The sequence below is a fragment of the Agaricus bisporus genome (assembly GCF_000300575.1).
Source record: "Agaricus bisporus var. bisporus H97 unplaced genomic scaffold AGABI2scaffold_13, whole genome shotgun sequence".
NCBI lineage: Eukaryota > Fungi > Basidiomycota > Agaricomycetes > Agaricales > Agaricaceae > Agaricus > Agaricus bisporus.
In genome coordinates, this window is record NW_006267348.1 from 703,772 (window position 1) to 731,496 (window position 27,725).

At 45.3% G+C, this 27,725-nt stretch overlaps 11 protein-coding genes across 11 annotated transcripts; 4 read left to right on the forward strand and 7 right to left on the reverse strand.

Annotated features, from left to right (window-relative positions):
• Positions 1 to 1,059: 1,059 nt before the first annotated feature.
• On the reverse strand, positions 1,060 to 1,466 carry AGABI2DRAFT_122446 (hypothetical protein; the record flags this gene model as incomplete). Its single annotated transcript, XM_006456488.1, has 2 exons — positions 1,060 to 1,103; positions 1,154 to 1,466. The coding sequence occupies 2 exons, from the start codon at positions 1,464 to 1,466 to the stop codon at positions 1,060 to 1,062; spliced, it is 357 nt and encodes a 118-aa protein (XP_006456551.1).
• An 826-nt stretch (positions 1,467 to 2,292) lies between these two features.
• On the reverse strand, positions 2,293 to 2,710 carry AGABI2DRAFT_122447 (hypothetical protein; the record flags this gene model as incomplete). The annotated part of the gene is made up of 2 exons (XM_006456489.1): positions 2,293 to 2,351; positions 2,401 to 2,710. 2 exons carry the CDS (start codon positions 2,708 to 2,710, stop codon positions 2,293 to 2,295), a joined length of 369 nt encoding a protein of 122 aa, XP_006456552.1.
• A 1,125-nt stretch (positions 2,711 to 3,835) lies between these two features.
• AGABI2DRAFT_122448 (hypothetical protein) lies at positions 3,836 to 4,253 on the reverse strand (the record flags this gene model as incomplete). Its single annotated transcript, XM_006456490.1, has 2 exons — positions 3,836 to 3,894; positions 3,944 to 4,253. 2 exons carry the CDS (start codon positions 4,251 to 4,253, stop codon positions 3,836 to 3,838), a joined length of 369 nt encoding a protein of 122 aa, XP_006456553.1.
• A 985-nt stretch (positions 4,254 to 5,238) lies between these two features.
• AGABI2DRAFT_181140 (hypothetical protein) lies at positions 5,239 to 6,588 on the reverse strand (the record flags this gene model as incomplete). Its single annotated transcript, XM_006456491.1, has 3 exons — positions 6,382 to 6,588; positions 5,425 to 6,331; positions 5,239 to 5,373 (listed from the first exon to the last, which is right to left on the reverse strand). Coding segments are annotated over exons 1-3 (1,209 nt in total), but the record flags the coding sequence as incomplete, so codon positions are not given.
• A 65-nt stretch (positions 6,589 to 6,653) lies between these two features.
• Positions 6,654 to 7,985, reverse strand: AGABI2DRAFT_211583 (hypothetical protein). The gene is made up of 6 exons (XM_006456492.1): positions 7,767 to 7,985; positions 7,597 to 7,713; positions 7,316 to 7,531; positions 7,130 to 7,263; positions 6,902 to 7,076; positions 6,654 to 6,843 (listed from the first exon to the last, which is right to left on the reverse strand). The coding sequence occupies exons 1-6, from the start codon at positions 7,978 to 7,980 to the stop codon at positions 6,719 to 6,721; spliced, it is 981 nt and encodes a 326-aa protein (XP_006456555.1). The 5' UTR covers positions 7,981 to 7,985; the 3' UTR covers positions 6,654 to 6,718.
• Positions 7,986 to 8,146: 161 nt separating this feature from the next.
• On the reverse strand, positions 8,147 to 11,397 carry AGABI2DRAFT_122451 (hypothetical protein; the record flags this gene model as incomplete). Its single annotated transcript, XM_006456493.1, has 3 exons — positions 8,147 to 8,514; positions 9,211 to 9,538; positions 9,595 to 11,397. 3 exons carry the CDS (start codon positions 11,395 to 11,397, stop codon positions 8,147 to 8,149), a joined length of 2,499 nt encoding a protein of 832 aa, XP_006456556.1.
• Positions 11,398 to 11,483: 86 nt separating this feature from the next.
• AGABI2DRAFT_211585 (hypothetical protein) lies at positions 11,484 to 16,410 on the forward strand. The gene is made up of 18 exons (XM_006456494.1): positions 11,484 to 11,518; positions 11,563 to 11,702; positions 11,756 to 11,914; positions 11,973 to 12,680; positions 12,740 to 13,207; positions 13,263 to 13,553; positions 13,613 to 14,062; positions 14,122 to 14,286; positions 14,336 to 14,429; positions 14,482 to 14,597; positions 14,650 to 14,891; positions 14,947 to 15,087; positions 15,142 to 15,279; positions 15,328 to 15,480; positions 15,538 to 15,980; positions 16,040 to 16,074; positions 16,150 to 16,259; positions 16,331 to 16,410. The coding sequence occupies exons 1-15, from the start codon at positions 11,491 to 11,493 to the stop codon at positions 15,812 to 15,814; spliced, it is 3,570 nt and encodes a 1,189-aa protein (XP_006456557.1). The 5' UTR covers positions 11,484 to 11,490; the 3' UTR covers positions 15,815 to 15,980; positions 16,040 to 16,074; positions 16,150 to 16,259; positions 16,331 to 16,410.
• A 1,651-nt stretch (positions 16,411 to 18,061) lies between these two features.
• On the reverse strand, positions 18,062 to 19,143 carry AGABI2DRAFT_122453 (hypothetical protein; the record flags this gene model as incomplete). Its single annotated transcript, XM_006456495.1, has 9 exons — positions 18,062 to 18,112; positions 18,164 to 18,217; positions 18,272 to 18,305; positions 18,354 to 18,430; positions 18,480 to 18,536; positions 18,585 to 18,610; positions 18,666 to 18,682; positions 18,746 to 18,895; positions 18,944 to 19,143. 9 exons carry the CDS (start codon positions 19,141 to 19,143, stop codon positions 18,062 to 18,064), a joined length of 666 nt encoding a protein of 221 aa, XP_006456558.1.
• A 3,037-nt stretch (positions 19,144 to 22,180) lies between these two features.
• On the forward strand, positions 22,181 to 23,819 carry AGABI2DRAFT_211590 (hypothetical protein). The gene is made up of 7 exons (XM_006456496.1): positions 22,181 to 22,503; positions 22,647 to 22,751; positions 22,810 to 22,983; positions 23,045 to 23,264; positions 23,337 to 23,419; positions 23,476 to 23,675; positions 23,729 to 23,819. Exons 1-7 carry the CDS (start codon positions 22,244 to 22,246, stop codon positions 23,815 to 23,817), a joined length of 1,131 nt encoding a protein of 376 aa, XP_006456559.1. The 5' UTR covers positions 22,181 to 22,243; the 3' UTR covers positions 23,818 to 23,819.
• A 265-nt stretch (positions 23,820 to 24,084) lies between these two features.
• On the forward strand, positions 24,085 to 26,088 carry AGABI2DRAFT_228596 (hypothetical protein). Its single transcript, XM_006456497.1, has 8 exons — positions 24,085 to 24,105; positions 24,163 to 24,189; positions 24,321 to 24,479; positions 24,729 to 24,843; positions 25,240 to 25,410; positions 25,537 to 25,703; positions 25,755 to 25,933; positions 25,989 to 26,088. The coding sequence occupies exons 1-8, from the start codon at positions 24,098 to 24,100 to the stop codon at positions 26,036 to 26,038; spliced, it is 876 nt and encodes a 291-aa protein (XP_006456560.1). The 5' UTR covers positions 24,085 to 24,097; the 3' UTR covers positions 26,039 to 26,088.
• Positions 26,089 to 26,530: 442 nt separating this feature from the next.
• Positions 26,531 to 27,012, forward strand: AGABI2DRAFT_139268 (hypothetical protein). Its single transcript, XM_006456498.1, has 2 exons — positions 26,531 to 26,791; positions 26,843 to 27,012. The coding sequence occupies exons 1-2, from the start codon at positions 26,688 to 26,690 to the stop codon at positions 26,952 to 26,954; spliced, it is 216 nt and encodes a 71-aa protein (XP_006456561.1). The 5' UTR covers positions 26,531 to 26,687; the 3' UTR covers positions 26,955 to 27,012.
• The last annotated feature ends 713 nt before the right edge of the window (positions 27,013 to 27,725 follow it).

The window sequence follows — 27,725 nt, forward strand, 5'->3', positions numbered from 1 at the left end:
GTGTACGAGAACTACTCTTTCCACTCTATGGCCTATACGACTTGACTCTTTCATGGCTTTATCATTCTACTCAACCTACTATCCGCCAAACACTTTATATCGATTGTAGCCGGTCCTTGATCAGTGATTTTTTCCAATGGCGAATACGATGGAGCCTCGATTCACTTTCGTCGTTACCCGGACCCTAGCAAGAATATCCACGCCCCAACGCACGTTCTCTTGTCCTCTGGAATATGACGTTCAGGCACGACGTGGATGATGAACTCTATTTTGAAAATACCGGCGGCTCGCACACCTTTCTATAGATCCGATTATCCCTTCACCTTTTATTCATCTTTCAAGGTCTCTGGACAATGATTATCGAATGCGCGTCCAGGCAAGAGAAACGGACTTGCGCCAACCTAACGCCTCTTCCTAGTCCCTGCTCTCCTCCCAGGCTTCTCCAAGTTCAAACATGGAAGTGGCAAACAATTATTGGTCGTGCTCGTCTTCGACCGATGACACTATCTTCTTCGAACATTGCGCATTCAGATTCAGGGAAACTTTTCCGATCGAGTACGAAATGCAGCTGATCCGATACCGCGACCCACAAGCCTGTTGACAGACGTTGGGGGAAGTTTCAAAGGAGGCGAAGAAATGATGATGCGGGATGAACAAGAATGTATCCAATACACTCGCTAGGGCCTTTGACGGTCTATTCATTCCAATTAAATTCCTCCAGGGACCAGTCTCATTCATTATGGCACTACGTTTATGGCTTCACGAGCGGCACGCGCCCTTACTGTGGTTTATGCTAGAGTGCTACCCTCGCACAATGTTGCGTTAAGGATGAATAAGTGCCTACTATATGGGTGGGACTTGGTACAAATGCTATGCTGAACGCTATCCCAAGTCACGAATGACCAAGCTAGTCCAACGCAAGGTATCAACCTACTTAGAAAGAAAGACTCTAAGCGTTGGTTTGATAAATATCAAGATGCGCTACCAGAGGAAAATTGCGGGGCGAACACGATATGAAAACAAGCCAGGAAGTCCTAGCCTTATATTTTCTAATTGGTTTTAGATTCCCACGTGAACTGTCCTGAATTCGTAGTTGTTCACTCCTGTGACCACTAGTCAGAAAAAGCAGTTATGTTTATGATTATCAACTGACCTTCGCGCTCTAACAGTGGTTTAGCCATAGCCTCCATCTCTCCTTCTTCGAATTGCGGCACCGGGTTGTTCTTCTTGTAGTCTTGGAGCCTCTCAGATTGCGTGATAACCATAAACGCCATTTCCTCCCGGGTATCTCCAACCAGCCTGAACCCAGCTTTGAAAGGGTTAACCTTAGCTTTAATGACTGTCTGAATTGCATCATATTGACGAGGACGAAACGTTTTGCCAGAAATACGAAACGCCCAGTCGGTAGCGGTTTCTAAGCTGATAACCAACCCCCCGCCCCCCCACCGATAATGGACAGTGGCCATGCCTAAGTGATGGTTGGAAAACAAGATTTGTAACGATTCTCAAAGAATGACAGACCAATTTGAGGGAATAATGTCCCTGAATTGTTCACCGAAATTCGGCATCGCTAGCACGTAGCACCGCATCATTGACTTGATTGCCAATACCTTACCGGCAGAATCTAGGAAGAATGTGAATCCTCGTCTGGTGTCTGTCTGATGTCAAATTATTGTCAAGTTATCCTGTTTAACGCTCCTGCTCAAGGTACAAGTACTATAAACTGCTATTGTAGTACAAGATCTCGGACCACAATGCGCAACATAGATCCCGTAATTCAAATACCAAAGGAAGCATCACAAGTAACTTGAAAGACTTGGATTAAGAAGAACGAGGAGTTGAAGTCTGCGTATAACAATCGTAACAATGACCTCGATAAAGAATTCCACGTCTCGTACATCCATATGCATATTGCGAAACGAATCCGAAGACCTAGACTGAACATTGGTAAAAGCGAACAGAGCCGACTGGAGCACAGCCATTAATATACTCATCGGATAGCGTATGTTGTACGTCGGTCACAGAATTTTCAAAAGCCTTAACAGTCCTCAAGTGCCGCATTAATAAGTTTCCAAACCAAGGAAGAAAGGGAAAGAAAAGGCTGGAAGACACGAGCGACCTCAACTAGCCCAAAGGTAATATTCAGAGATTCAAGTGTCGGTTTAAGAAAAAAAATATGTCCAAAGAGAGAAAAGGAGAAAATTATTAATCTCGCCCGCGAGCATGAGATGAGATCGAGTCAAGAGATTTGTAAGAAGGGAATGGCCATTGTTAAGTAGGGACGAAGGAATCCTAATCGTATAGTTTCGAAATTTCTTTATGAATCGTTTTGAACACGTAGTCGGTTACTCCTGCAATCAGAAGTCAGCTAAGTAATTCCGTCAATATCTATCGACTGACCTTCGTGTTCTAGCAAAGACCTAGCCATAGCCTCCCTCTCCCCTTCTTCGAATTGTGGCACGGGGGTGTTCCTCTTGTAGTGATCGAGCCTCTGGGCTTGCATAACAACCATGAAAGCCAGATCCTCCCAGGTATCTCCAATCAACTTGAATTCAGCTTTGAAAGGGTGAACCTTAGCTCGAATTGCTGTTTGCATGGCGCCATATTGACGAGTATTGGTTACTAGGCCAGTGATACGAGTGGTCCAGTCCGCAGCGGTTTCTAAGCTGATAACGAAGCCTCCCCATCGAAAATGTTTGGTAGAGTGCATTTCTGAATGGCAGTCGAGATACGCGGTTTTCAATATTTGGTGTTGTCAAACCAACGGCAGGCCAACTTGCGGGAACAACGTCCCTGAGCCTGAAGCTAAGGCCTGAACCTGAACGTGAACGCGTGAAAGTTCACCAAAAATAAATTCGGCATCGCACGTGGCACCACATCACTGATGCCTTGCCGGCAGATTATTAGAAGTCCAGGAATCTTGATCTGGTGTCAAGTTATTATAAAGTTATTCTTTCTTAGTCCTCATACTCAAGCTAATGACACAATAAATTGCTAGACTTCACCGGAATACTTAATAGGGATCGCGAGCAGTTGAAGTTCGCGTACACCTCAGGCTGATCAATCCGAACAACGACCACGACGTAGATCTAGAGAAATATGTATGAGCATTTTTCAAACCCCACGTCTCGTACACGCATATTCCGACGGAACATCAGGCCGCGACTGGAGCACAAGCCTGAGGATCAAGGTACGCATCGGCCCATAACGTATGTTGTTGTTCTCCGGCCAAAATCTTTTCAGAAGCATTAACGGTCCTCAAGGTGCCGCGTCAATAAGTATGTATTTGACACCTATGTACGTACCGGTCCAAAGGCCAAACATGAACCACGCCTTTCCAAATACCAATGAGAGAAAAAACAACAGTAAATTAAACAAGATGAAATTAAGGAAGAAAGGGAAAGAAAAGGCTGGAAGAATAGATAAAGAGTGAGGGAATGGAAGAAGTATCCTATCTTAACAAATTCGGGCCAACGTTCTACCTCGAACCTCTCTTCAAGCCATTTTTCGGATTTCTCCTCCTCAATGCATTAGATGTCGCATCTTCCCACTCGCCGTCCTCTCCTTCACCGCTAAGTGTGGAGCATCCTCACGTTGTTGGTGTCGACTGCAATAATGATGGTAGTAATGCGAGTAGCTTTTGTGCCAGTGGATGCATTCCCGAGCGACGTCAACTAGCCCGAACATATCATTCCGGAGACTCTAAGCGTCAGTTTAAAAAACATATCCAAGGAAATTAAACTGCTGGTTTCCATCTCCGACCAACATGAGGTGAAATCAAGTCAGGAGATTTGCAAGAAGGAAATGACCATTGTTACGTAGAGACAAAGGAATCCTAGTTGTATAGTTTCGCAATCCCCCTATGAACCGTTTTGAACACATAGTCGGTTACTCCTGCAATCAGAAGTCAGCTAAATAATTCCATGAATGACTATCGACTGACCTTCAAGTTCTAGCAACGATCTAGCTATAGCCTCCCTCTCTCCTTCTTCGAATTGTGCCACAGGGATGTCCCTCTTGTAGTGTTCGAGCCTCTCAGCTTGCATAATAATCATATACGCCAATTCCTCCCGGGAATCTCCAACCAACCTGAATTCAGCTTTGAAAGGGTGAACCTTAGCTCGAATGGCTGTTTGCATGGCACCGTATTGACGAATATTGGTTTCTAGGCCAGTGATACGAGTGGTCCAGTCCGCAGCGGTTTCTAAGCTGATAACGAAGCCTCCCCATCGAAAATGTTTGACAGAGTCCATTTTGAAATGGCAGCTGAAGTAACGAAATTTGTCAGAAATTTGTAACGGTCGGTGAGCGTGATGGCCAACTTGCGGGAATAATGTCCCTGGACGTTCAGGGCGACATCACATTGCGCCACATGACTCCCGCCCAAGCTAATTCCTACTCCAGTGCACATAATCAATTTTGTGATTCAATACCCCAAAACCCATGTATATTCCGGAATGAGTCCGAAGAACTAGACAGAACATCGGTCAGCGACCAGAGTACAAGCACTACTATACGCGTCGGATAGCGTATAATGTTGCACTTCGACCTCAAAAGCCTTAACAATCCTCGAGACGCCGCATCAATAAGTATGTATTGTACACCTATGTACCGGTCCAAAGACCGAAGAAAAAGAAAACCGTCCCGTACCGAATGCCAAAGAAGAAAAAGAAAAGAAAAGGAATCCACATTGGTAAGAAAAGAGTAAAAAAATTGAAGGAAGACATAAAAGGGCGAGTGAGAGCGAGAGACATATCCTCTCTTAACAAATCTGAACCAATGTTCTACCCCTAGTCAAACCTCTCTTCAACCCTTTCTTCGAACTTCTCTTCAACGCATTAGGTCTCGTATCTTCCAACTCCTCTTCCTCTCCTTCACCGCTAATGGGTGGAGTATCCTCACGCTGACTGTGATGATGATGATAGTAATGCGGGTAGTGAGTTTGTTGTGATTGTGATTGACTTTCGATTACGCTCGCAGCATCTGGATATAACTCTGGATCATAAGCTGACAATGGCGCTGGATATTGTTTTTCCGGAGGTATAAATTGGGACTGCGAATCTGATTGAAGGTTTGAAGGAGATGATCTAGAATTACTCGGATTACGAGAGTGCGATGGCGAGACAATGGGTTTGCGTGGGGATTGAGATTGTGATCGAGATGTGTCGTTAAGTGGCGGTTGGTATAGAGCAATTTCTTGGTCATCAGAGGATTGTTGTTGCTGCTTCTCAAGCTGTTCGCGTCGTTCCTTTTCGTACCATGTTTCCGATTGGGAACGAGCCAACCTCAATCTCTTGGCCTCCAAATCTTCATTCTCGTCCCCAGAATCTGGTTCATCATCCGCCCAAGCTTGTTGAGGTGATCTTTTCCTCGCTGTTGGAGTCGAATAAACGTTGTTACCCGTCGGAGGGAGCTTAATTGTACCTGCACTCGGTGTTGTGGGGGCTTTGATACCCTCGTGAATTGCAGCTGCTCGTCCCATTGCCTCCTCCCTTTCTTCTTTCGCTCTCTCCTCGAGCATCTCGACTTCAATTCTGTGACTTTCCTCCCTCTCTTTTTCCTCCTCGTCTTTCTTTCTCTGATTGAGGGCTTCTTCGGCCTCTATTCTGTCGCGTTCGCGTTCACGTTCCGAGGCCATCGCCATCCTCATCACCCTATCCACCGTCACGAACAATGGACGGACGCCCGTCACCAGCCGGTCACGTTCCGCATAGCTCGGGATGGCATCGTACCGCATGACAAGGTACGGATACGCTCCTGTCTTAGGATCAAATCCCCATGCAAACCCACTTCCGGTCTCCTCACTATCAGCGCTCAACCCGAATTCAACCTCCCTTCGCTTTCGCAATTCAGACAACTTCAGCGCTCTGATTCTGTTGCGTTCATCGAATTCACAAAGACTCTTTTTATCTTCCTCACTACATCGTTTCGAAACTTCATCTTCGCTGATCCATCCAATTTCGAGTAACCTACGAATGGTTTTGCCAGGAATAGGTAGTGTGCGCGGATGTTGACGAAGGCGGTATTCGAATTCTCCCAGACCTTTATAAGGATCAAACGTTTCGGGGGTCAAAGGAGCAAACGCGCTGGTATTGGTATTGTGATGCGAGACAACAAGCCCAGATGCGACAGAAGTGGCTGAGAGAGGCGGTGGAGGGGAGGACATAGCATACGGTGGATACGATCCAAAATCTCTGACTTTGATCTTGAGCCTTGCCAGTTGGTTTGATATAAATTCTGGGTCTGGATCGTCCGGTTCCGTAGGGACAGGCGAAACTTGCCGTCGCTGCTTTGCGTCCTGAGAGACACTGAGAGTAGCGCCCAGAGTGGCCTTGGAAGATTCAGAAGTTTGAAAGAGAATGGCAAAAGAGATGATCATACCTGTGGTTCGTCCATGGTAACATCCTCATCAAGAGGCTGGGTGCCGTCTTCCCAGTCGTCGATTTGAATATCGCAGTAGTCATTATTGTCGCTCGTTTCCTGGGGTGGCGGCGTCGACGGGGATTGTATCTGAGAGAGAGTCTGAGTCCGTCCGAGTGGTTTTGCCATGGTCGATGCTCGCGGTCGTCGTCCAGCGGCGTAAAAGACGACCCCACGGCATTATATAAGCACCTCGCTACTCCGGATCCGGCCGACACCGCCCAAGGGTCAATGACTCACCCGACCAATTTCCTATTCGGGCGCTCCCTCCGGACAAAGCAATTTCTACGTGCTAGAGCTATCCGCTACGCCGCTCCAATGCCTTCCATGCCTTCCTCAGTCCCATCTTTTCAATTAATTTAGCAGGCATGCAGTACACTGGGTCTAGATCTTCCAGACCCGGGTATCCTACCAGCGACAGTCCTACCGGACATCATATATATATATGTACCTTGCACCCATGAAATGTACTCCCACGTACCTGCAGTTCCGAAACAGGTGTGAAACACATCAACCATATCACCCGGACGATCAGCAATTCCGCCTCCTTCAGGATCTTGAGCGGATAAAATGAATGATATCAGTTTATCCGAATCAATATACTCCAATTTGTTCAAAATCGATAGCGCCGAAAGTACCCAGAAGCTGTAACACACCTGTACAAATCGAGTTAAGAGCGGTCCTCGACAGCTGACTCGAATTGACCTACATCTTCCAATTTTTGTGGTCTACCGTTCAATCCGCCGCTGTCCATTTGACGTTCCGATAGCCACCATGATAGCGTATCTGCGTCGCAGACGTCTAGTCTATCAAGTATTGCTAGCGAACCGACACAGACGAATACTATCAAACTGATGAGTCCGTAGAGTCTTTCGAGTCATGACGAAAGGGTTACCTTGTGCGGCATGGCTCTCTGCCCCAATTCGACTCCCAAATCCACCATCAAAGTTTCTACAATGCCGGATATACTCCACTGCTTTTCCAACGTCCATCTTATCTAGCTGACCGAGTAACGATAGAGAGTTGACAGCACAGTATAAAAATCGTGTATCGATTTCTCCAAAAGAATCTCCTGCGAACACGCCTGAAGGTTGTTGTAACGACGCGATAACTAAAGTGCCCAGACAGTAAAAAGTAAAATTGAATAGCCGTGATTTGGGGGAAGAGAAAACGTACAGTTGACAACGCGAGGTATATCAAGTCTATCGAGAGCATCTTGCATGACCAATATTTGTATCGCACTACATGTCGACAACAAATGCGCATCATGATCCGGATGTGCGCCAAATCCACCTAACAAACCATTTTCAGCGACCGACCGAACCAACAAAGAAATAAGAGAGTACCTGCCTCGTCGTCCCAGCAGCTCATAACAAAGTCAATCATTTCACTGCGATCCAAAGCTTCTTTATGTCCCATCACACATAACGCGGCCAATCCCCAATATACGGCATTTAATCGAAGATGCGCAGTCAAGTGATACATTAACTCGTCATCGCTTTTACCCAGATTTTGAATGTATTTGACGTGTAGAGGTATATTGAGAGTCGCGATTGACATTGGTGAGGAAAGGAATGTGATTCTGAATTATTCCCACGATCAGATGTTAGAAAGAGGTTCCGTGACTTTGCGACAGCAGGAGAATCTGTTTCAACTCTCACTGATACTAACGTGATATTTAGCAAGGAAGAACTAGGTAAATAATTTACCGATCGCATGAACATAACTAAGAATTACTCTGCTTCTCCACTACCGCCCGCTCCTTAGCTTCCCTAGCCAACTTCCGAGCAACATCATGACGAATATTCCTCATCGTCTTCTTCCTAGACGCCCTTTTCTCAATAGCAGCAACAAGACCTAAAGATGCATCTCTCTTCATATTACAAATAAAAGTCAAAGCCTCTCTCTCAAGTTGTTTCCCATCAGCCAACCGCACATCATTACCCTCATTACATGCCACATCTCTGATCTCATCAATAAGGTGAGCTTGTGCACCAGTAGCAATGAGTGATTGAATACGTGTTGATTCGTTTGCTGCATTGAATATAGCTTGTTTTGCTGGTTTTGTGAGTAACCCGGGCATGTCAGATATGTCTAAAAATAATGGCAGTTAGGGTCAAAAATTGGAAAATAGCATATGATACGACGTACTGTTCGAGTTCAAGGAGAGGTTGGTCAGGACACAAGTCGTGTTTTAGCGCGTAAAGAGTCCCCCCCAGGTTACGTCAAATGGGCATCTCGCGTTGTTTTTGTTTACTTGTATTAGCAGTTTAGGCTTGCGGGCAAATTCAAAATCGAAGGAGGCGTATATGGTCATAACAGGGGCAAAAAAAAAAAGTAGTAGCACTTACCAATGGATCAAAATTGACAGTTTCTACCGCCTACTTTGTTGAGATCGAATGAGTTCAGGTATAGGAGTTGAATCGGATAAATTTGTTGATATCGATATATATATAAAAAACCCGAAACCATATATAATAATAAGTAAAAAACAAAAGCTCTCATAAAGAAGGCTAATAATAGTAGATTAAAATAACTAGACACAGGGACGGGTGAGGGATATACGAAGATGTCTCTTTGGATATAATAAATCAAAGCATCAAAGGTCTTTTTAATATGACTGGGATATAACAGAAAAGGCAGAAAGAAGGTATAAAAGAATTTTCAAAACATTCTTTAAAGAAGGAAAGTCGAAAAAAAAACCCAGAAAAAAAAATCATCACCACTTTTTCTTAACCCACTCCGCCCCATCCAAAAACACCACACACTCCAAATCCCTACAATACTTACTCCATTGCCTCACATACGCCTTTTCCGGCGGCGACAAATCCTTTAATTCAACAACGCCCTTGGAAAGACTCCTCATACTCGTCGTAAGACTATTCGAACTCGACGAATGAAAGCTCGGTGGATAATAATGGTTTAAAGATCGTTGTTGAGGTGTCGTTGGCGTCATTGGGGATATCATCGAACCTGAGGGTGAAGGGATGTTTAGGTTGTTGTTTATTGGGGGATTTGTTGATGAGGAGGAGGGGGATGGTGTTGGGAGGTAGAGGAGTCGAAGGGTACGGAGGTAGGGGTATCGAGGTATAACTGATGAAATTAATTTATGCAACTTCTATACAAGAAGATGAGCGATTTCGTATTTTTGTGAAAGAAAGGAAAACAAATCACCTCATCACTCCCTGGACCGCCAGGTGCAAAACCTACATCCAACTCGATCAAACCCTTCCATTCACCCTCTCCAAACTTGAATTCCTTTCTCCTCCTCTTCCTCCTATTATCAACATCAACATCGTCAACATCATCATCATCATCTACCACATCACCACCCCTTCGCACTCCACCCAACGAACTTCCCGCAGATCCCAAAACCTTTTCAACACTCCTCCTATCCACATTCTCACCAAAATAAAGACCCAAACATCTCGTCACCCCAATTAATTTAGACATGATAGTTGCCGGTCTTAAACCAGAATACAACGTCGACGTTATGTTGATACGTACAAAACGAAGTGGTCGTTGATGTCCTCTGCCATTATGGTCAGAAGAAAAAGCGAGAGCGATGACGAGGGAAGGTGGTGCATGAAGACGAGTTAGGTTTGGGAGGAGGGTTAGGGAGAAGACGGAATGCCGATGGTGTGGCGGGTGTTGTCGTTCGGAGTTACCGGAAATAGAACGAAGTTGATTAAATTCGGGCTTGTCTGATGACGGAAATGGGATTTTTGAAGAGTTGGCGCTTTCGGCAAAAGTAGCGTATGAAGGAGATGTGGGTAATGCTGATTTCGGCCTCGATTTTTGAGAAGAGTCTAATCGAGAGTGGAAATTTGTTTTTGTTGATGACGGCGAAGATGCAGTGGAGAGGGGAACGAGGAATGGCGCCACAAGGAATTTCTTTCCCTGTGCCGCCGGTGTGGATACTCCATTTGATGTCGCTGGTCTGGTCGTGATGGAAACAGAGGTGGAACGCATGGGGATTGGCCCTGGTTCCACGAGAGATCCATAATCGGTATCTTGCGCCAACTTGGGAAACATCAATGTAGCTATATTTGTCTGGCCGTCAAGCCAAGCAAAGAGTTCATGTGCTTCTTCTTTTGACAATGTCGAACAAGTGAATGTGATGCTCTGGAGGCCAAATGCGGTATGATGAGCGAGAAGATCATGATCGTATGATGGGAGGATGAGTGACGTGAGATTGGACATGCGTTGAAAGGCGAGGGTGAATGTCGCGGTGAGAAGAGTGTTGCGATGTTGGAGCTCAGGGTCGAAAGGTGATTCGAACAGGGTGGAGGAGCGCGATTTTGATGATGTGCCTGATGATGTGGGTTGGAAGAATGGAGGCCAGGTCTCGCAGGTAAAGGTGCGGGTGAGGTCGGTGAGATCGCGCCTGGAGGCCAATAAGGCGACGAGACCCTCTAGCCGCGCCTGGGGAAGATCGTCTAGACAGACGTCAGTGTATAATAGGACCCGACCAGGGGATAAAAATAGCCTGCATGTCCTGACGACTTGGGCTAGGTCAGATTTGGAGAGATGGGAGAAGACAAGGGCGATGGTTTCCGAAGGGATCGATAAGAGGGAGAAGGACGGTGTAGGAGTTCGGGTATGAGGGGGAGTGTATGAGAGGAGGAGATTGGGGGTGCTCGATGCGCGCACGGGATATGAGACGGGGTGTGTCGGCGCAAAGGGAGAGGGTGGGAGAGAAGAGACGGAGGCTGCACTGCCAAGTCCACTCGGTCTGCGAATGTCGTCCTCCTCGTCTGTGAGTGAGTCCTGGCTGAGATGTCTAGACTCGTAGATCCTGGACATGTTGGGTCGGGAGATGGCGAGTGCCGAGGGGCGTTTTCTGAAGATATTAGAGACTCTGCGTATGATCTGACCAGCAGCAGAGGGGTGCGTGCGTTTTGCGGGGATGTGTTCGACTGCGCCCGATGCCTTTGGCAGAATGGGCAGTGGCTTGCGAGCCAGCCATGGATCCATGTCGCCGTGGAGCAGAAAACAGGCAATTCAATTGATGGCTAACGACCGCGTCAGTCACATGACCGCACCCCTTGCGCTCATCCCCCGACACGAATGCGCATCGAAGAACTCATCGTCGACGGTCAGTCTTCTCTCTCTGTTCTTCCTCTGCTCACCAGCGTACAGGGTTCAAATCCTACCCCAACCGCACCCAGATCAGCGGTTGGGACCCGTCCTTCAACGCCATCACAGGCCTCAATGGCTCGGGCAAATCCAACATCCTCGACGCGATATGTTTCGTACTCGGTATCACCAACGTCTCTGCGGTCTGTCACTTCTCATATCCAATGCTTCTCACTCTCTTATTCGCGCTTTACAGATGCGAGCGCAGACCCAACAAGATCTCATCTACAAACGCGGTCAAGCAGGCATCACTAAAGCCAGCGTCACCATCGTCTTTGACAACACCGATACCCAGAACAAAGATCAAATGCCTGCTGGTTTTGCTAACCAACCTCAAATCACCGTCACCCGCCAGGTCAGTCCCTTGTTCGTCTCCTTCCACTTTGTCTCCTTTAATGACACACCATAAACAGTTCTCGCTTCCGAATACAACGAAATGGCTACTCAACGGACACAAAACAACACAACAAGCGATTCTTAACATGTTTCAAGGCGTTCAACTCAACATCAACAATCCCAACTTTCTGATCATGCAAGGGCGTATCACAAAAGTCTTGAACATGCGCCCACAAGAAATTCTTGGTATGATCGAAGAAGCCGCAGGAACGAAAATGTTCGAATCTCAAAAAGACAGAGCTAGAAAGACGATGGGAAAAAAAGAAAAACGCGTCAATGAGATTAATGAACAGATTCGAGAAGAAATCGCACCGAAATTGAATAAACTGCGTGGTGAGAAAAAGGTGTATATCGAATTTACAAAAGCCGAAAAGGAGTTGGAGAAAATTGGTAGGGTGTTACGTGCTTGGGAGTATTCTGAAGCGCAGAACCGTGTTGCGGAAAAGGAAATTGAGATTGACGAGGCTAAAAAGGAAAAAAAGAGCGTTGAGGCTGATAAGACAAAGGCGAGCAAGGAATGTCAACAGGCGGAAAAGGATCTCAATGATGTCGTCAAGAAGAGAGAGGCTGAGATGAAGAAGGGTGGTAAATTGGCCCGTCTGAAGGATGCTGCTGAGGAATTGGGTAAACAGATGGTTAAAGTTCGGACTCAGGCAGAAATCAAAGATGCTACTATCGAAGAAGAGGAAAAGGCTCTCTTGGATATTCAGAACGAGATTAAGAATGTACGTTCCTTTTACGTTACGTTCATCGCTCCTTTTTACGAAATTTCGTTTCATTGCAGCTCGAAGAAGCCATCACAAACGAAACACAAAAACTCGCTCAGATGACCGAAGCACACAAGTCCAACAAAGACAAATACGCCTCTCTTGAAGCCGATGTACAAAAATCAGAAGAACTCTTACAAACGCTCCTCACAGGCGTCTCTTCCAAACAAGATAAAACCAATACTGGCGGTGGTTATATGGGTCAACTAGCTGAAGCGAAAGCTCAACTCGCTCAAGGAAAAGCCGAAGAAGAACAATCGAAAGTCAAGTTGAGTATGAGAGAGAAAGAATTGGTCGAGTTGAAGAGGAGGATGAAGGAGTTTGAGAGGGAGGCAGGGGAGGGTCAGAAGAAATTGAAGGATATGAATGTGCTTGTTGAACGGATTAGAGAAAAGTTGGGGAAGAGTCGGTGGAGTCAGGTGGTGGAAGAACAACTTGAAAAGAAATTGACGACTTTGAGGCAGAGGGTTAGGGAGTTGATGGAGGTATGCGCTGTCTTTTTCTCCATGTTTAAACTTGACGCTGACCATCCTTATTTAGAGACGCGAACGAGTGAAACAGAGCTTGCCTCGGTTGAATTTTGAATATTCGGATCCGTATCATGGATTCGATCGTAGAAAGATCAAAGGCTATGTTGCGCAGCTCACTTCACTGGATGAAAGGCATTATGATAAGGCTACGGCGTTGGAAGTGGCTGCGGGGGGTAAATTGTTCAATGTTATTGTGGAGGATGAAAATGTTGGCAATCAATTGTTGAAAAATGGGAGATTAAGGAAACGGGTTACGATGATTCCTTTGACGAAAATCAAGTCGTATCCTATTCCTCAAAATGTACGTGCCACTCTTCATGCTTCTTGTTTTTTTTTATTGATGTTTTTTTTTTTGTTTAGAAAATTGATATTGCGAATCGGACGGCACCAGGAAAAGTGCATACGGCGCTTTCTTTAGTTGGATATCCTGAAGAGTTATCTAAAGCCATGTCATACGTCTTTGGTTCGACCTTTATCTGTTCAGACGCCGAAACCGCTAAACGTATTACCTTTCACCAATCCATTCACACACGATCTGTAACAATAGAGGGAGACGTATATGATCCTCAAGGTTCACTTTCGGGGGGTTCGGCGCCGAGTGGGAATAGGATTTTACTGGATGTTCAGAAATTGTTGGAGGTGGAGAGTGAGTTGAGGGAGGTGAAGAGGGAGTTGGAGGAGGTTGAGGAGGAGGGGGGGAGGAGTGAGAAGGTGAGGGAGGAGTGGAGGGCGGGGAAGAGGGATTTGGAGATTAGGGAACATGAGTTGAAGTTGGTTGAGGAACAGGTTGGGGGCAGTAATGCTTCGAGGGTGAGTTCTTCTTTCAAAGTTTGAGATGACTTGATTCGTGATTTTTTTTTTTTTTATAGATTGCGGCGGATGTTAATGAAGCGGAGGAGAATATCAAACAATTGAAAGAGGCTGTTCGGGTGGCGAGAGAGAAACAACAGAATGCGCAAGTTGAATGTGCGAAATTGGAGAAGGATATGAACGAGTTTAAGAATAACAAAGAAGGAAAAACGGATGAACTTAAGGTATTTGCTTCATTCATTCCGTTTCTTTTTTTAAATCTCATGTTTGTAGAAAGAGATCGCGAAGAAGAAAGCTGCGCTTCAGAAACATTCGGTGATTGTCAAAACTCAACAAAAAGAACATCAAACTGCGACTCTTGAATTAGGTCTGTCTTTTTCGACGAGAATCATGCCAATGTGTTTGATTGTTTTTCCTAGAACAACAGGAGAAGGATATTGAAGTGGAGAAAAAGAAATTCGAAGAAGCTAAAGCTCATGTCTCTACTCTCAAAAAAGAACTAGTTCGAATGAGTGAGGAAGTCGAAGCGTATCAAGTTCGTATTTGACTACTCACCAAACCTCCTTCCATTAAAACCTATTTTACAGGCGAAATATCAAGAAGCTGAACGGAAATATCAAGAGGAACAAGATACGCTTGGGCGTTTTGATTCTGAACTTAAATCGCTTGAAGAAGTGATTAGGGCTAGGAAGAGTAGTATTACTGATGCGCAGGTTATGCTTCAGGAGGTGGATCATAAGATTCTGTCGTTGGGGAAGGAGAAGACGACGAATGAGCATAGGATGGAACATTTGGAGAAGAGTTATGAGTGGATTGTGCATGATAAACAGTACGTTTTGGAGAATGGATGGACGTATCTTATATTTGCTAACTTGGATTATTAGTTTGTTTGGTCAAGCGAATACGCAATATGATTTCTCAACTGGGAATATCGATCAACTTCGTGCAAAGGCACAGGAATTGGAAAAATCACAGGCGGCGAGTAAGAAGAATCTTAATCCGAAAGCCATTGCCATGATCGAACAGTACGCTCTCAAAGCTGTCTTATTATTGAAAGTTCTGATTTTATTTTGTATTAGGCTTGAAAAACGAGAAGCGAGTCTACAAAAGATGTTGGCTACGGTGGTGAAGGATAGAGAAAAGATTGAAGCTGGGATTGAGGAAATTGATGCGCATAAGAGGGATGCGTTGCAAAAGACTTGGGATAAAGTCAGCGCGTGAGTGTTTTTCATCTCAGAAGTGATATATATGAACGTTTAACTTAGTGACTTTGGTTCCATATTTGGGGAGCTACTTCCCGGTAATTTTGCAAAGCTGCAACCACCTGAGGGACAAGACTTGATGGATGGCCTGGAGGTCAAGGTTAGGTTGGGTTCAGTCTGGAAACAGAGCTTGACAGAATTAAGTGGCGGACAACGGTATGTTTCAAATTTAACATCTTTCGCGAAGTAACCAATTAACCGATTGTTTACCAGATCCCTCATTGCTCTTTCGCTCATCATGGCCCTCCTCCAATTTAAACCCGCACCAATGTATATCCTAGACGAAATCGACGCCGCGCTCGATCTTTCGCATACCCAAAATATTGGTCAACTGTTTAGGACGAGGTTCAAGGGATCGCAGTTTATTGTTGTATCGTTGAAGGAAGGGTTGTTTACTAATGCGAATGTATTGTTCAAGGCAAGGTTTGTAGATGGGACTTCGGTTGTTGAACAGACGACGCAGCGGTCGACGTCGGATTTGTATAATTAGGTTGATGATGCGTTGGGGTATGCCAGTGTCTTCTATTATGTGTAGGATTTCGTGTCATACATTAGAGTCTCTCTTGTTCTGTTGTTAATGTGTACTTTTTATTCGAGCAGGATTGTGATTGCCATTGCTACGCATGCCAGTGCGACGTAGGGAGACAATCGTTCACCTGGAGGTAGAAACTTATGAGCAACGCGTCATACAGATTTTTCAGGGAGAAATACGGACCGATTCGAGCTGATTTGAAAACTAGACCGGGGAATCTGAATGGAGTAACACAAATGTTAATCAGTAGTTGTTATTTACGAGAGAAAGAGAAAGTAAGATGGAGTACGAACCCATGTCTGTTTCGGTCGACGAGACTGGGTGCGACTGCGCGTACATATGTACATGTGCAGATGCCGAGGAGAATGACGAGAAGGAGAGCTTGGAAGTTGAATAGGGCGGACTACGGAAGAGGATTGAGAAAAGGTTAGCTACATATGTTTGGTGTGGTAAGTTGAAGCGGTTTTAGCGTACCATGATCAATGATTATGAGAGAAATGCGAAGAGGTTTTGTTGGTGGTAGTGGGTGGTGGTGGTGGTGATGAGCAGCAACGACAGCTCGTGATCGTGGGAAGCCACGACAGTCCGAATTTGTCAATTTGCACTTGAACTAATTCTGTCGTTTCATGCGTCCCTTCTTCCCGTAACGTTCCTTTCCAAAATATGTCCCTCTGGCGGTCAATCTATTCTCGGAAGGACTCAAATCTCAAAAGTCTCCCGATATTCAGATGTGACTACGATGGTTTATAACCAATATATCTCGATTCATTATCGAGAACGCAGGATTTATTTTGGAACCCATTCCCAAATGTATTTGACTCTTCCGTACCACGAGGGCTTGGAGCCTGTCTCGATTCTCGGCCACCGCCACCCCCTCGTCGGACAGGTTTCAGGAGTTGATGTCTTGTCCGCGTCAGCCGGAAGTGGTGAGTGTCAATTCCCTTCCTTTTCTCTTTTCGAAACGGTCAATCAAGCCCCAATGTCATTGTCGTGACCTCGTTGTGCATGCCCTCATTCGCGGTGTTCGGTTTGATTAGAAACTCGTTATATATGCGAAGTCTGTTGTCGAAGTCAGCATCTCAGACTTCGAAACTACAGGGCGTACGATTCATTCTAACTGGGTGGGTCTAATCACACAAGTTAAAAGCAGTTAGACGTGAGTGTATCGACGAAGTGAACTCCGACGTTAACAGATTTAATTGCGGATGCAAGATGTTGAATTGTCCCTTCACGGTTGAGATAACATTCACCAATCTAGGCTCGCCCCTTCAACCATATTTCAAGGTTCGGCTCGTCTTTCGCTTGCCCAGGTTTGTCTTATTCCAAGTTGGCCGTCGACTCCTCCGGTTCGGCTCTTGTAAGCTGATTAGAGTCACGTACGTCAACCTTTGAGCTCAAACATTTGCCGCCACCACCGCAATCAAAGCAGCCCAAAAAAACAAATCCAATGATGTTTCTTGTATCCACCGGGGATTCGTTTCATTTGCCTCATTCCAGAATATCGCATGACGCTCATTAGGTTGTCATTGGTGTCAAGCCAATCTGGTGGTGAAAACCTCGAACGACAGGGAGGCAATTCCTCGCGGCGTTCACATCGATCATAAGCAGCGAGGGATTCTTGTTAGCTCATATCCTCGGCCTACTGTGGACTTCTCAGTTGGTATCTTGTCTATCGGAATGAGCCACCGGCTCTACCTACTTGACGAGAATTCTAATTCAGTAACATAGTCTTTTTGTTGTCAAATTATATATCTTCCGCAATTGTCGTTGATTTCAACACATCTACGTGCAGGCTATTAATGAATATATGTGTTCTTTGATTTATCAGTAGGGTATTCTCGTCGCCGTAAAATACATCGAACTTGATCGGTTTGTACCTTCTGAGAACAGTGAGAACAACTCCCTAAATGTGTCCTGTACTATAAGTTTGGTCTGATTGTATATACGATCGCGGAGTTACAATTAGATGCTGCTATTACAGACCGCTGTCTTCGAAAAACGTGAACTCTCTACATCGGAATCAGATCAGATGTAAACCATGGGCATGTGAATTAACATTGATAATGCGGCTCGGGAATAAAACCCATGGAAAAAAATACAAATCAGAGTCCTCGATACTGATAACCAATATGTGACGAGCTAGGACGTTGAAAGTGGCAGGGTACGTAGTCGCTTCGGAACACGGAATCATGGATTCAAAAAAAATTACGGCAGATGGCTCTGCAACTCTTCTAGGGGCTGTTGGTCGGGAAGACGCTATCACCGGGGTTAGCAAGCACCCAGGTTTTGACAATAGAGAGCACGAACCTCCAGCCGAAATAGGCAGACTTGATGCCCACTCTTTCCCAATTTTATCTTGGCCTGATCCCAATCATTAAGTCCATTTTCAAGAAACACAGACAGGACGGTACGTACCCCGGCAACTTTATAAAGGCCGTCGTAACGGTAGCTAGTGGAGTAAATCAGTTTCTGCATGAGGATGAGCATTCTAACTTACCCTTCACTAGGTGCCCACCTGGACTCACTCTTGAAACCTCGCACAACTCGGACTGGATTGCCCGAATATAGATTCAACTATCGGACCATGTGAGAGGGCTGAGACAAAGAAGAAACTGTATCATACACGAAGAGCATGATTGAAGTGATGCTTGATGTCCTGGTTTTCAACTTGTGAATTTGTCTTTGACTAGTCAGAAATACTGAGATTCAGCATCGTTTGAACCCACACCTTGCTAAAAGTATTTGTTTGGCCCCCTGTATGCAGTATGTAGATATGAACTTGGATCAGGCTCATCAGCTAAATACATACCGGCTCCAGTGTAAAGACTGTCATGTCCATCATTGTCAGTTCAACTCAGTTGGCATTCAAGTTTATAAAAGCAAACTCACATGGTATTTCCATCATCAACGTCATCTTCATAACCACCATTGAGAACAATGGAGAAGGCTCCCGGGTTAGCGTCCCGCCTCGTAGAACTTGTTGAACCAGATATTCCGGCTACCAATGGGAAGTGGACTCCCGCCTCCGAGCACTCTTTTCTAGTCTACTATAAGCTTAATTACATTCAGGCTAGCCTCTCAGCAAACCTTGAAGCAAACATGGTCCCAACTGGGCACTTTGGAGGTCCATAGTATCCCTCTCGGGTGGGGCGCTTTTTTGGCCCTATAGTCAAGAACCCTTGACGAGTGGCTGCGCTTTCAGACCGTCTCGTGGCGTCGCTGCCACCTCTGGATGCCTTTATCTCCCTACGGATGAGTGAAAACCTTTGCCCTGGTCCCGAACTCATTCTCTGAAAATGCCGGTGTGTATTCGAGGGGATGATACGGCGATGATGTGGCGGGCGTGACTATGGCGATTAAACTGGCTTGGTTAGTGATGATGGTTAATGAGTGAGTTTCGAGTGAGTATTGAGTGAGTCAGTTAGTAGTGAACATGAGTAATTAGTCATCTTGGTTTATTGTCATTGACAATCATGTATAAATAAATACTCCAGTCTAGTGCTTCAGATGATGTCAATCCTGTCAATAGCCCGGAGCAGCTGCTGTTAGCGAGCCGTCGTGGCTTCGTGAATCATCGACATACATTCTGCGACTGTGGTCCGCTCTCACTACAGAAAATCTGTTTTCCGAGCATCTTGATCATCAACCAACAAGGTTGATGAACGTGTAAGCCATGCATGCCATGGGTGCTTAAGCTGGGGATACTCACACGCTGATCGTGTCACCAATACAGATCATCGACATCGATCATCACTCCGGTCCGCAATTGTAAAGTTCATCTTGCGAGCTTCGCCGTCTTTGAAATCCGGATTCAATGACGCTCGTTTCACCAAATGAACGTCAACGCCACATTTTAGAATTATTCCATGCAGAACAAGTCAAGACCCTATTTTCACAATTATAGGCGACACAGGAGTGGTGCAAAACCATCACGAGCTTCTCTGTCAAACCAATGTCTCCCAACCGAGTCTGCCTACTTCGACTAGTTCTATTCTCGTCATGCCGATTGGGCTTGAGGCCACCACAATCTACGTATACTAAATATATGGGTGGGAACAAGGAAGCTCAGGCGACTGATTATCTTAGTCACTGTATCAACTTCAAAGTGTTTCAGGTTTGACATTCAACCATACCACTTATATCCTGCCATCTACAGATGGTTCTTTGGTGAATTCCCTCGGTTACCAAATACCAGAGACTCCTTCCAGGTTTCTGTTTGTAGCCTTTAAATTGGACTGACTACGGCAGGCATCGTCCCTTCCACGACGTCGATCATGGAGGATGTTACTACGCGAACACAGGTAATGGTATCGAGGTGTTTTAACGGTATGTTCCTGGCAGTATCTTCTCCAGCGCCGCTCATAAACGCACTCTACTGCGACGTGGTACAGCCATTGGCATCTCAGTGAGTGTTTTGGTTTAATTTCACAGGCTTCTTCACCTCACTGTTCACACATCAACGTAGATTCTGCTCTACGATCATTTACTGTCATTGGACGACGAGGTGGAGTACGTCTGGAAAGCGCGGATATCTGTACCCAAAGTTTCATTTCTCTTGGTCCGCTATCTCGTGCCGGTTGCGCTTTTCGTCAACATCTACCGTATGTACTGTTTCCAATAAGTAGAGGGGCACCTAAACAAATTGATTTGAAACGGTCAGAGCAAAGTTACGATAATATTTCCCTCCCAGATACGGTAGGCAAATTTTCAAGCAACTATCTGCTTCATTTTTGACATTTTATTTACAGCTGTGTGTACTCTACAATTACTCCCCTTCAATTTCGTCTTATAATCAACAGCTGTCGGGTCTGGCTTCATGTAACAGTAAGAAACGAAATTCTTTCGCGAAACACTGCGCTGACTATCCTTAACTCGCCAGGCTGTATCTTTCATTATTGTCGTCGGAGCAGAAAATTGTTCGTACGGATTGGACAAAGAAGATATATTGCCTCACATATATGACATTCAGTTTTGATTTTACTTCGAGTTTGGGCACTCAACGAGCGCAAACGCACCATCATGAAATGGACATCATTATTCTACCTAACTATGCAAGCGATGACGATAGGCTGGACAATTGCGATAATGGTCAAGGCGGCAGGTGCACAATGTTTCCTCTTGTTGTTTGGCGTCTGAATGGCGAGCATACATCTTCCAGAATCAATGCATTTTTCTGGGAGCCGGAAGTTTCATACTGTGCTCTGCTCGACTCAAAGTCGTAGTATTCTTCCTGCCCTATATGCCGCCCCGGTGCGCCTTGTTTCCGGCATAATACGATTTCTGACTAACAGATCCTCAAAGGTTGTTTTTGAGATTGTGATGATTGTGATGATTTTGTGGGGCGCATACGTTCAATCGAGAACCATGGAGAATAAAAATGTTATGCGTCACCTCATGAACGATGGGTTTATCTACATCATGGTACGTTTCCCTATGATTCTTTGATCCCGGATATTGAGTAACAACAATTTGTTTCTACTCAGCTCCTGTTTGGTAGGTCCCCCGCGACATAGGTTACCTCGAAGATTGACTATTTTTAGTTTTACGAGTAGCAAATATGCTGGTCACCGCTTCTGCACCGGTTCGTGTTCCTATCTCTTTCCCCACTCCATATCGTGTGAGTTATGACACCTCTTCCACACAGTCACGATTGATTTTCACCGGTTTATGGTATGTGATCGGTCTCCTCTACAGTATCTCGACTATCTCACGGACGTGGCTTCTTAGTTTCGGGTGTGCAACCAGTGCTGCGACAGTATCGCGACTGATATTGAGTGTGCGTAAAGAATCGGTTACCAAACGCCGGTTAGGATTGTCGAATCGGTGTACTATGGAGTGACCATCACTTCCCGATTTCGAGCAAGCCGGACTCGTAACACAAAATGTCTGTCAGAGATCGTGGTTACAGTAATGTTAAACATGACGAAAACATGACAACGATGTATCACTACCTCAGACAATAGTACGTATGAACTGCATGTAATATGTGTATCTCCTTGATTAACTTTCCTTTCATCCATCGCCGTTGTTTATTCCTGACTCACTTCATGAATGTTAACATCTTAGTCTTACCTTGAAATAAATTATCCTCCCGAAAGACTATCAGCGCCATTTCATGGCGAGATTGGTGACGCGAATCAAATATTAGAGTAGATTGTAGTTTTGAAGCAAAGCTTCAATGCAGTGAAAGCTTTTCTGCGATAGCCTTACGATGATCATGATTATCATGTTCTCTACGTGACGGTGACTGTAACGCTTGATGCATTGATGCTTGAAGAAGAGGAAACTATTTCCCACGATGAACTTACCTACTCGTCTATTTTATCGACGTCTCTTTTATCATTTTCCCCTACATCTATCAGGAGCAACGGCTCGGTCATACTAAACATGTCCTCGCCACACATGGTTGTCGATCCGCCACCCTCGACGTCAACAGTTGACAAGAAAAAACCAGTGTGTATCATTACAATCGGCATGGCTGGTGCAGGCAAATCAACTTTCGTACAAAGAATCAACTCATATCTACACTCTTCTGATCCCAATAAACCGCCATATATCTTGAATCTCGATCCCGCCGTTGCATTTGTGCCGTACGAAGCCAACATTGACATTCGGGATACAGTAAACTATCCGGAGGTCATGAAACAGTGAGTCGGTTTTCTCGGCTCATTTCCTGTCTGCCGGGACTCGTTGAGAATGGCGTCTGCCATTTCCCTGTCGAATCGTTGATCTACCGTCAATGGACACAGCTGACCAGGCTTACCCGGCGTTTGTTTGTGGTGTTTGACAGATACAATTTAGGTCCAAATGGGGGGATCCTAACCGCGTTGAACTTGTTCACTACCAAGTTTGATCAGGTGCTAGAATTGGTCGAGAAACGAGCAGAGGACGTGGAGTACGTTGTTATCACATTTTTTTCATTCACCTCAAGCTCACATGTGCTTTATATGTAGTTATGTGATACTCGATACACCGGGGCAGATCGAAATATTCACTTGGTCGGCGTCTGGTGCTATCATTACTGATGCGGTGGCCTCCTCATTACCGACAGTGGTGGCATATATCATTGATACGCCTCGCACGACTGCCCCTGCCACATTCATGTCAAACATGCTGTATGCGTGTAGGTGAGATTAGAGTATTGTTGATCTCTATCTATGTACTCAACATATGCTAAACTTTGTTTAGCATCTTATACAAAACGAAATTGCCTTTTATCTTAGTATTCAACAAGACTGATGTTCAGTCACATCAATTTGCGTTAGATTGGATGGCGGATTTTGAGGAGTTCCAGAGCGCGCTCGCATCGCATGAAGGCACACGGGATTCTGAAGGCGAGCCAACGTACATGAATAGCTTGATGAATAGTATGTGTTTGGTGCTCGATGAGTTCTACAAGAACTTAAAGGTGGGGCGCTTGCCATGGCTACATTGACAGTGCCGCGCTGATAGAAGGTTCCTATTTGTTTCCTCTTCCTAGGCTGTCGGTGTTTCAAGCGTCACCGGCGATGGTGTGAAAGAATTCTTTGAAGCGGTTGATGCATCAAGGGAAGAATATGAGCGGTGCGTAATTTTTTCGAACAAGATAGCAACCCAAGCAGCGTTTCATGCCCGGCCAGAGAATACCTTCCCGAGCTTGAAAAGGCGAGGAAACACAGAGAGAAGACTTTGAAGGAAGCCAAAGACGATTCTATGAATAGGCTACTCAATGATCTCACCATTGATCGTGCCAAGAATCCTCAGGGACTTTTGAGCGAACAGTGGGACCCTGAATTGGAAGAGGAAGATGATGACACTGAGATTAATATTATCGATAGAAGTAAGTGGTTGCTACCAGGAGTGAATTGTGGCGATGCTAAACATCAGGGCAAGGTGAAGAACCATATCCAGGTGAATACATTGATGTAACACGGGCGCGAAGACACGAGGATGAAAATATCAGATGGCCGCGGCCAGCTTAAAGAAGTTTGAATTGAGTGGGGTTTAGATGGTAGTGATTTAGAGCAGATGTATTTCTATGACAACACTGAAGTATAGAATTTTTGAAGGACGGCAGGATACATTATATAGCGATCACGTATTATGTGATCTTTGTTTTCCTTCCTCCGTCTCGGGTTTTTGTCTTGCCGCTCCTGATTGTCCTGGCCTCCCTTTTTCTTATTCCAGATTCTCTTGCTCTGTTCTTTCTTCCTCTTCCAAATAACAACCCTTTCGCTCTTTAAACTTTACCCTCGCACAACAATGGAACGGTGCGCAGTTTTTAGAAGGATGTGTTACTCTAACACTAAGACTCTTCTATTCTCTAGTTATGCAAAGCTCGAGAAAGTTGGTGCGTGTGGTACTGTCCTATGATATGCGCTTGTTTATCGCTGTGCGGGACGCTTTGGCGATATGGTGATCTAGGCGAAGGCAAGTTTCAAGACACTGCGTTGGGACAATTGCAACCGCTCACCGTCAATGCTACAGGAACGTATGGTGTCGTATATAAGGCCCGCGACATCACAACCGATCAAATTGTAGCATTGAAGAAAGTCAGACTAGAAGCTGAAGATGAGGGGGTGCCCAGTACTGCCATCCGTGAAATTAGTCTGCTCAAAGAGCTCAACAATGACAATGTCGTCAAGTATGTCGTTGCTCACTCACAGGAGGGCTCGTGACCGCTGCTTCCGCTATTCCCTTTATCCGACCCCAGTTTTTCTCCCCTTGAACCTTACTGCACATGTGCACATTTTACTCCCAGCCCTTTTTTTGGAGGTTGTTGGCTTTTCTGATCCCTTTATCTGGGCGCCCATCACTCCAGCCATATCAGCTGTCTTCGCCTAAGTTCCAGCCGTCTCCAGCCGCTCGTTCTAATTATGGATTATTTTTCCAGGCTTCTTAACATCGTGCATGTCGAACGGAAATTGTACCTGGTGTTCGAGTTCCTAGATGTCGACCTGAAAAGATATATCGAAACAAGCCGGCCTCTCAAGGTAAACACAGTCAAGGTATGCTTAAAATCCCTCCTGCGGTTTTCTTTGTTCCTTGCTATATGTCTTCCTTTTCTCCATTCTCCATCGTCACTTGGCACCTCTTCCATTGCGATTCAATGGTGCCAATTATATTATTGGAATTCCCTGCCTATCGGACGCGTAACCAAGAACGCTCGAGACGCACTTGTTCTGCTTACTGTTTTGCTCATGCTCAATGTCTCGGTCAAGTTGTTAAACGTTTTCATATTGCATCACAATTTACGTTTCTATCTAATCCATGTGTCACCCATCATTTGATAAATGAGTGCTGATTTAGCACACGGGCTGACCAATAATTTTCTTTCTTCTTTTCTATTTTTGTCTCTTCAATTTTCTCCGTCTAACTGTGCTTTTAACCGTGTGCACGGCCAGAAACTTTGCTATCAACTGAACAAAGGGTTGCTGTATTGTCATTCTCACCGAGTCCTGCACCGAGACTTGAAACCTCAGAATTTGTTGATTGGCAAAGACGATAACCTAAAGTTGGCAGACTTTGGGTTATCGAGAGCATTTGGCGTACCGTTGAGAGCTTATACCCATGAGGTGAGTCGTGGTCATAATTTTCCAATTGCCAGGTCCCAACACAGTCCACAACCTCCTATTTCGCGTCGTTTGGGTCAACTATAAGAACCTAAGTTCACATCGGTTGAATTTGTGATATGTCCACAGGTCGTGACATTATGGTACAGAGCACCGGAAGTCCTCCTTGGCTCCCCTCAGTATTCTACAGCGCTCGATATGTGGTCCGTCGGGTGTATCTTCGCGGAAATGGCGATGCAGGGTCAACCCTTATTTCCGGGAGATTCCGAAATTGACCAGATTTTCAAAATCTTTAGGTTTGTCTCTTACAGCTGTATACGCTGATTCGAAGTTTAAGGATTTGACAGGTTGCTTGGAACACCCACTGAGGCGGTGTGGCCGGGTGTCGCTTCGCTCCCAAATTACAAACCTACGTTCCCGCAGTGGTCGAGAAAAGATGTGGGAGAAGCAGTGCCGCAGCTGGACCCGTGTGGTTTAGATTTGTTGAAACAAATGTTGACATATGACAGTGCAAAACGTATCTCCGGTGCGTCACCGCCCATCAACACCCCCTCTACTCAGACTGAAGCGTACATTCTCAGCCAAGTATGCATTGAAGCATCCGTACTTTGACGATTTTGAGCTCTATTAGTTGCGTGGTTCTCCATTGAAAGTGATGTACAAATACAATAAACTCGAGTTCGACCCTGTAGACATCATCGGCGTCGCCCCTAGTGGCTTCCCTTTTTCTGCCTTTTATTTCCATCGCAGCCCACAGAAACACAAGATATGATATTATGGAGGTCAAAGCGTTTTAAGGGGTACTGCTTTCCTCTACTTAGTCTTCTCTGTTCCCATCCTAAGAGTCCAAAAGTATTTTCAACAGCTAAAGTCATCATATGATTTCCGATCGGGGAATCAAACTGAAAAGGTCGTGCACAAGGCTTATGCTCAGGAGGAATATATCCTCGCACAGCACTGCGACGCACCCCTATATAGATGCTATTGTCACGCCACAATGGCTTGTACTACGCCAATTGAAAATAGCTGAACTATTGATTCCATTACCAGCTTCCGAATCGCGTATTGTGCCAGTAAGGCAGCTTGAACAGACTACAAACGACATCACGTAGGTGCTAAGTAACAAAGCATGCATGTAGTTACTAGTATAACGAACGGTCCAAAAGCACTACCCGGACCCTGATATACTGACCGTCATGTATCGTCACCTGAAATGCCCCTGGATTGTCGGCTGTGTTACGTATGTCATGCTATGAATTGACGTGTTTATCTTGTATATAATGGCCAAAGTGGAGTTTCAACTAGCAACCACTGTGACCGCCCCTCCTTGTTTGTTCGTTCTCAAAAATTGTGGGCTACGTCAAGTAAAAGACTCCATCAATGTCTTCCGCCCATCATGTCAATTCCAATACTTTTTCGACGACGAACTGCTCACCAGGCCGTCTCGATCTCTCGTTGTCGTCATTCTCGACCACATCCAACATGTCAGTGGCACGGGACCACCCTCCTTTCGCTTGCGAATTCAATCGTCGCAATTCTTCTCCTAGCGCCACATTGACATTCACTATATCCGTGACCGACGAATCTGGAGACGAGGTTTTGGAGCTGAATATCGTGCCTCCTAGTCCCAGCCTTGACGCGATTACGGTGAACGATGATTTGGGTTCACGAATGGAGGCTTTGTCCTTATCTCGAGGGACAACAGCAACGTATTCGTCATATTCTTCTCAAAGGATAGGTGGAGGTTACAGCATACAATAGTGTGCACGCCACTTCTGTTGAACACAGGCTAGTTCCGGAAGGAGAAAGTGTGTTTGACGTGTGGAGTGCTGGCAATTATGGGTTTTTTGGTGAGGAAGGGTCAACCAAAGAAATCGACTGGCAGGAAAGATCAGGTTGTTTAGACGAATCATTGAAGGAAGTAGCTCAAAAATTAAAACGGAAATAGTCTACGTAGTGGTTGTTTTTATGATCATCGGTCTTGGTGATCAACAGCATTTGTGTCCTTTTTTATTATTTTGAAGTAATAAGTTTACCTGATGAATGTAAAAAAACAACCGTTATTGTGGTCAAGCAAGATCATTTTTGGTCGTGGACGTGCCCTCGCAACAACGGTTTAAGGCATCATCTGCAGCTACCGTCCGGATATACCAACGTCTTATTCCCTGTTTCCGGTCGCTTCTTGGTGTGAGAGCGGCTGATGATCCACATGGAAAAGCAGTAGATCCTACAATAAATTTCGAGGAGTCGAATTATGGCTGAGGTTAAAAGGCATGACTGTGTGTGTTGGACTAAGGACTTGACGTTCAGTGACATGC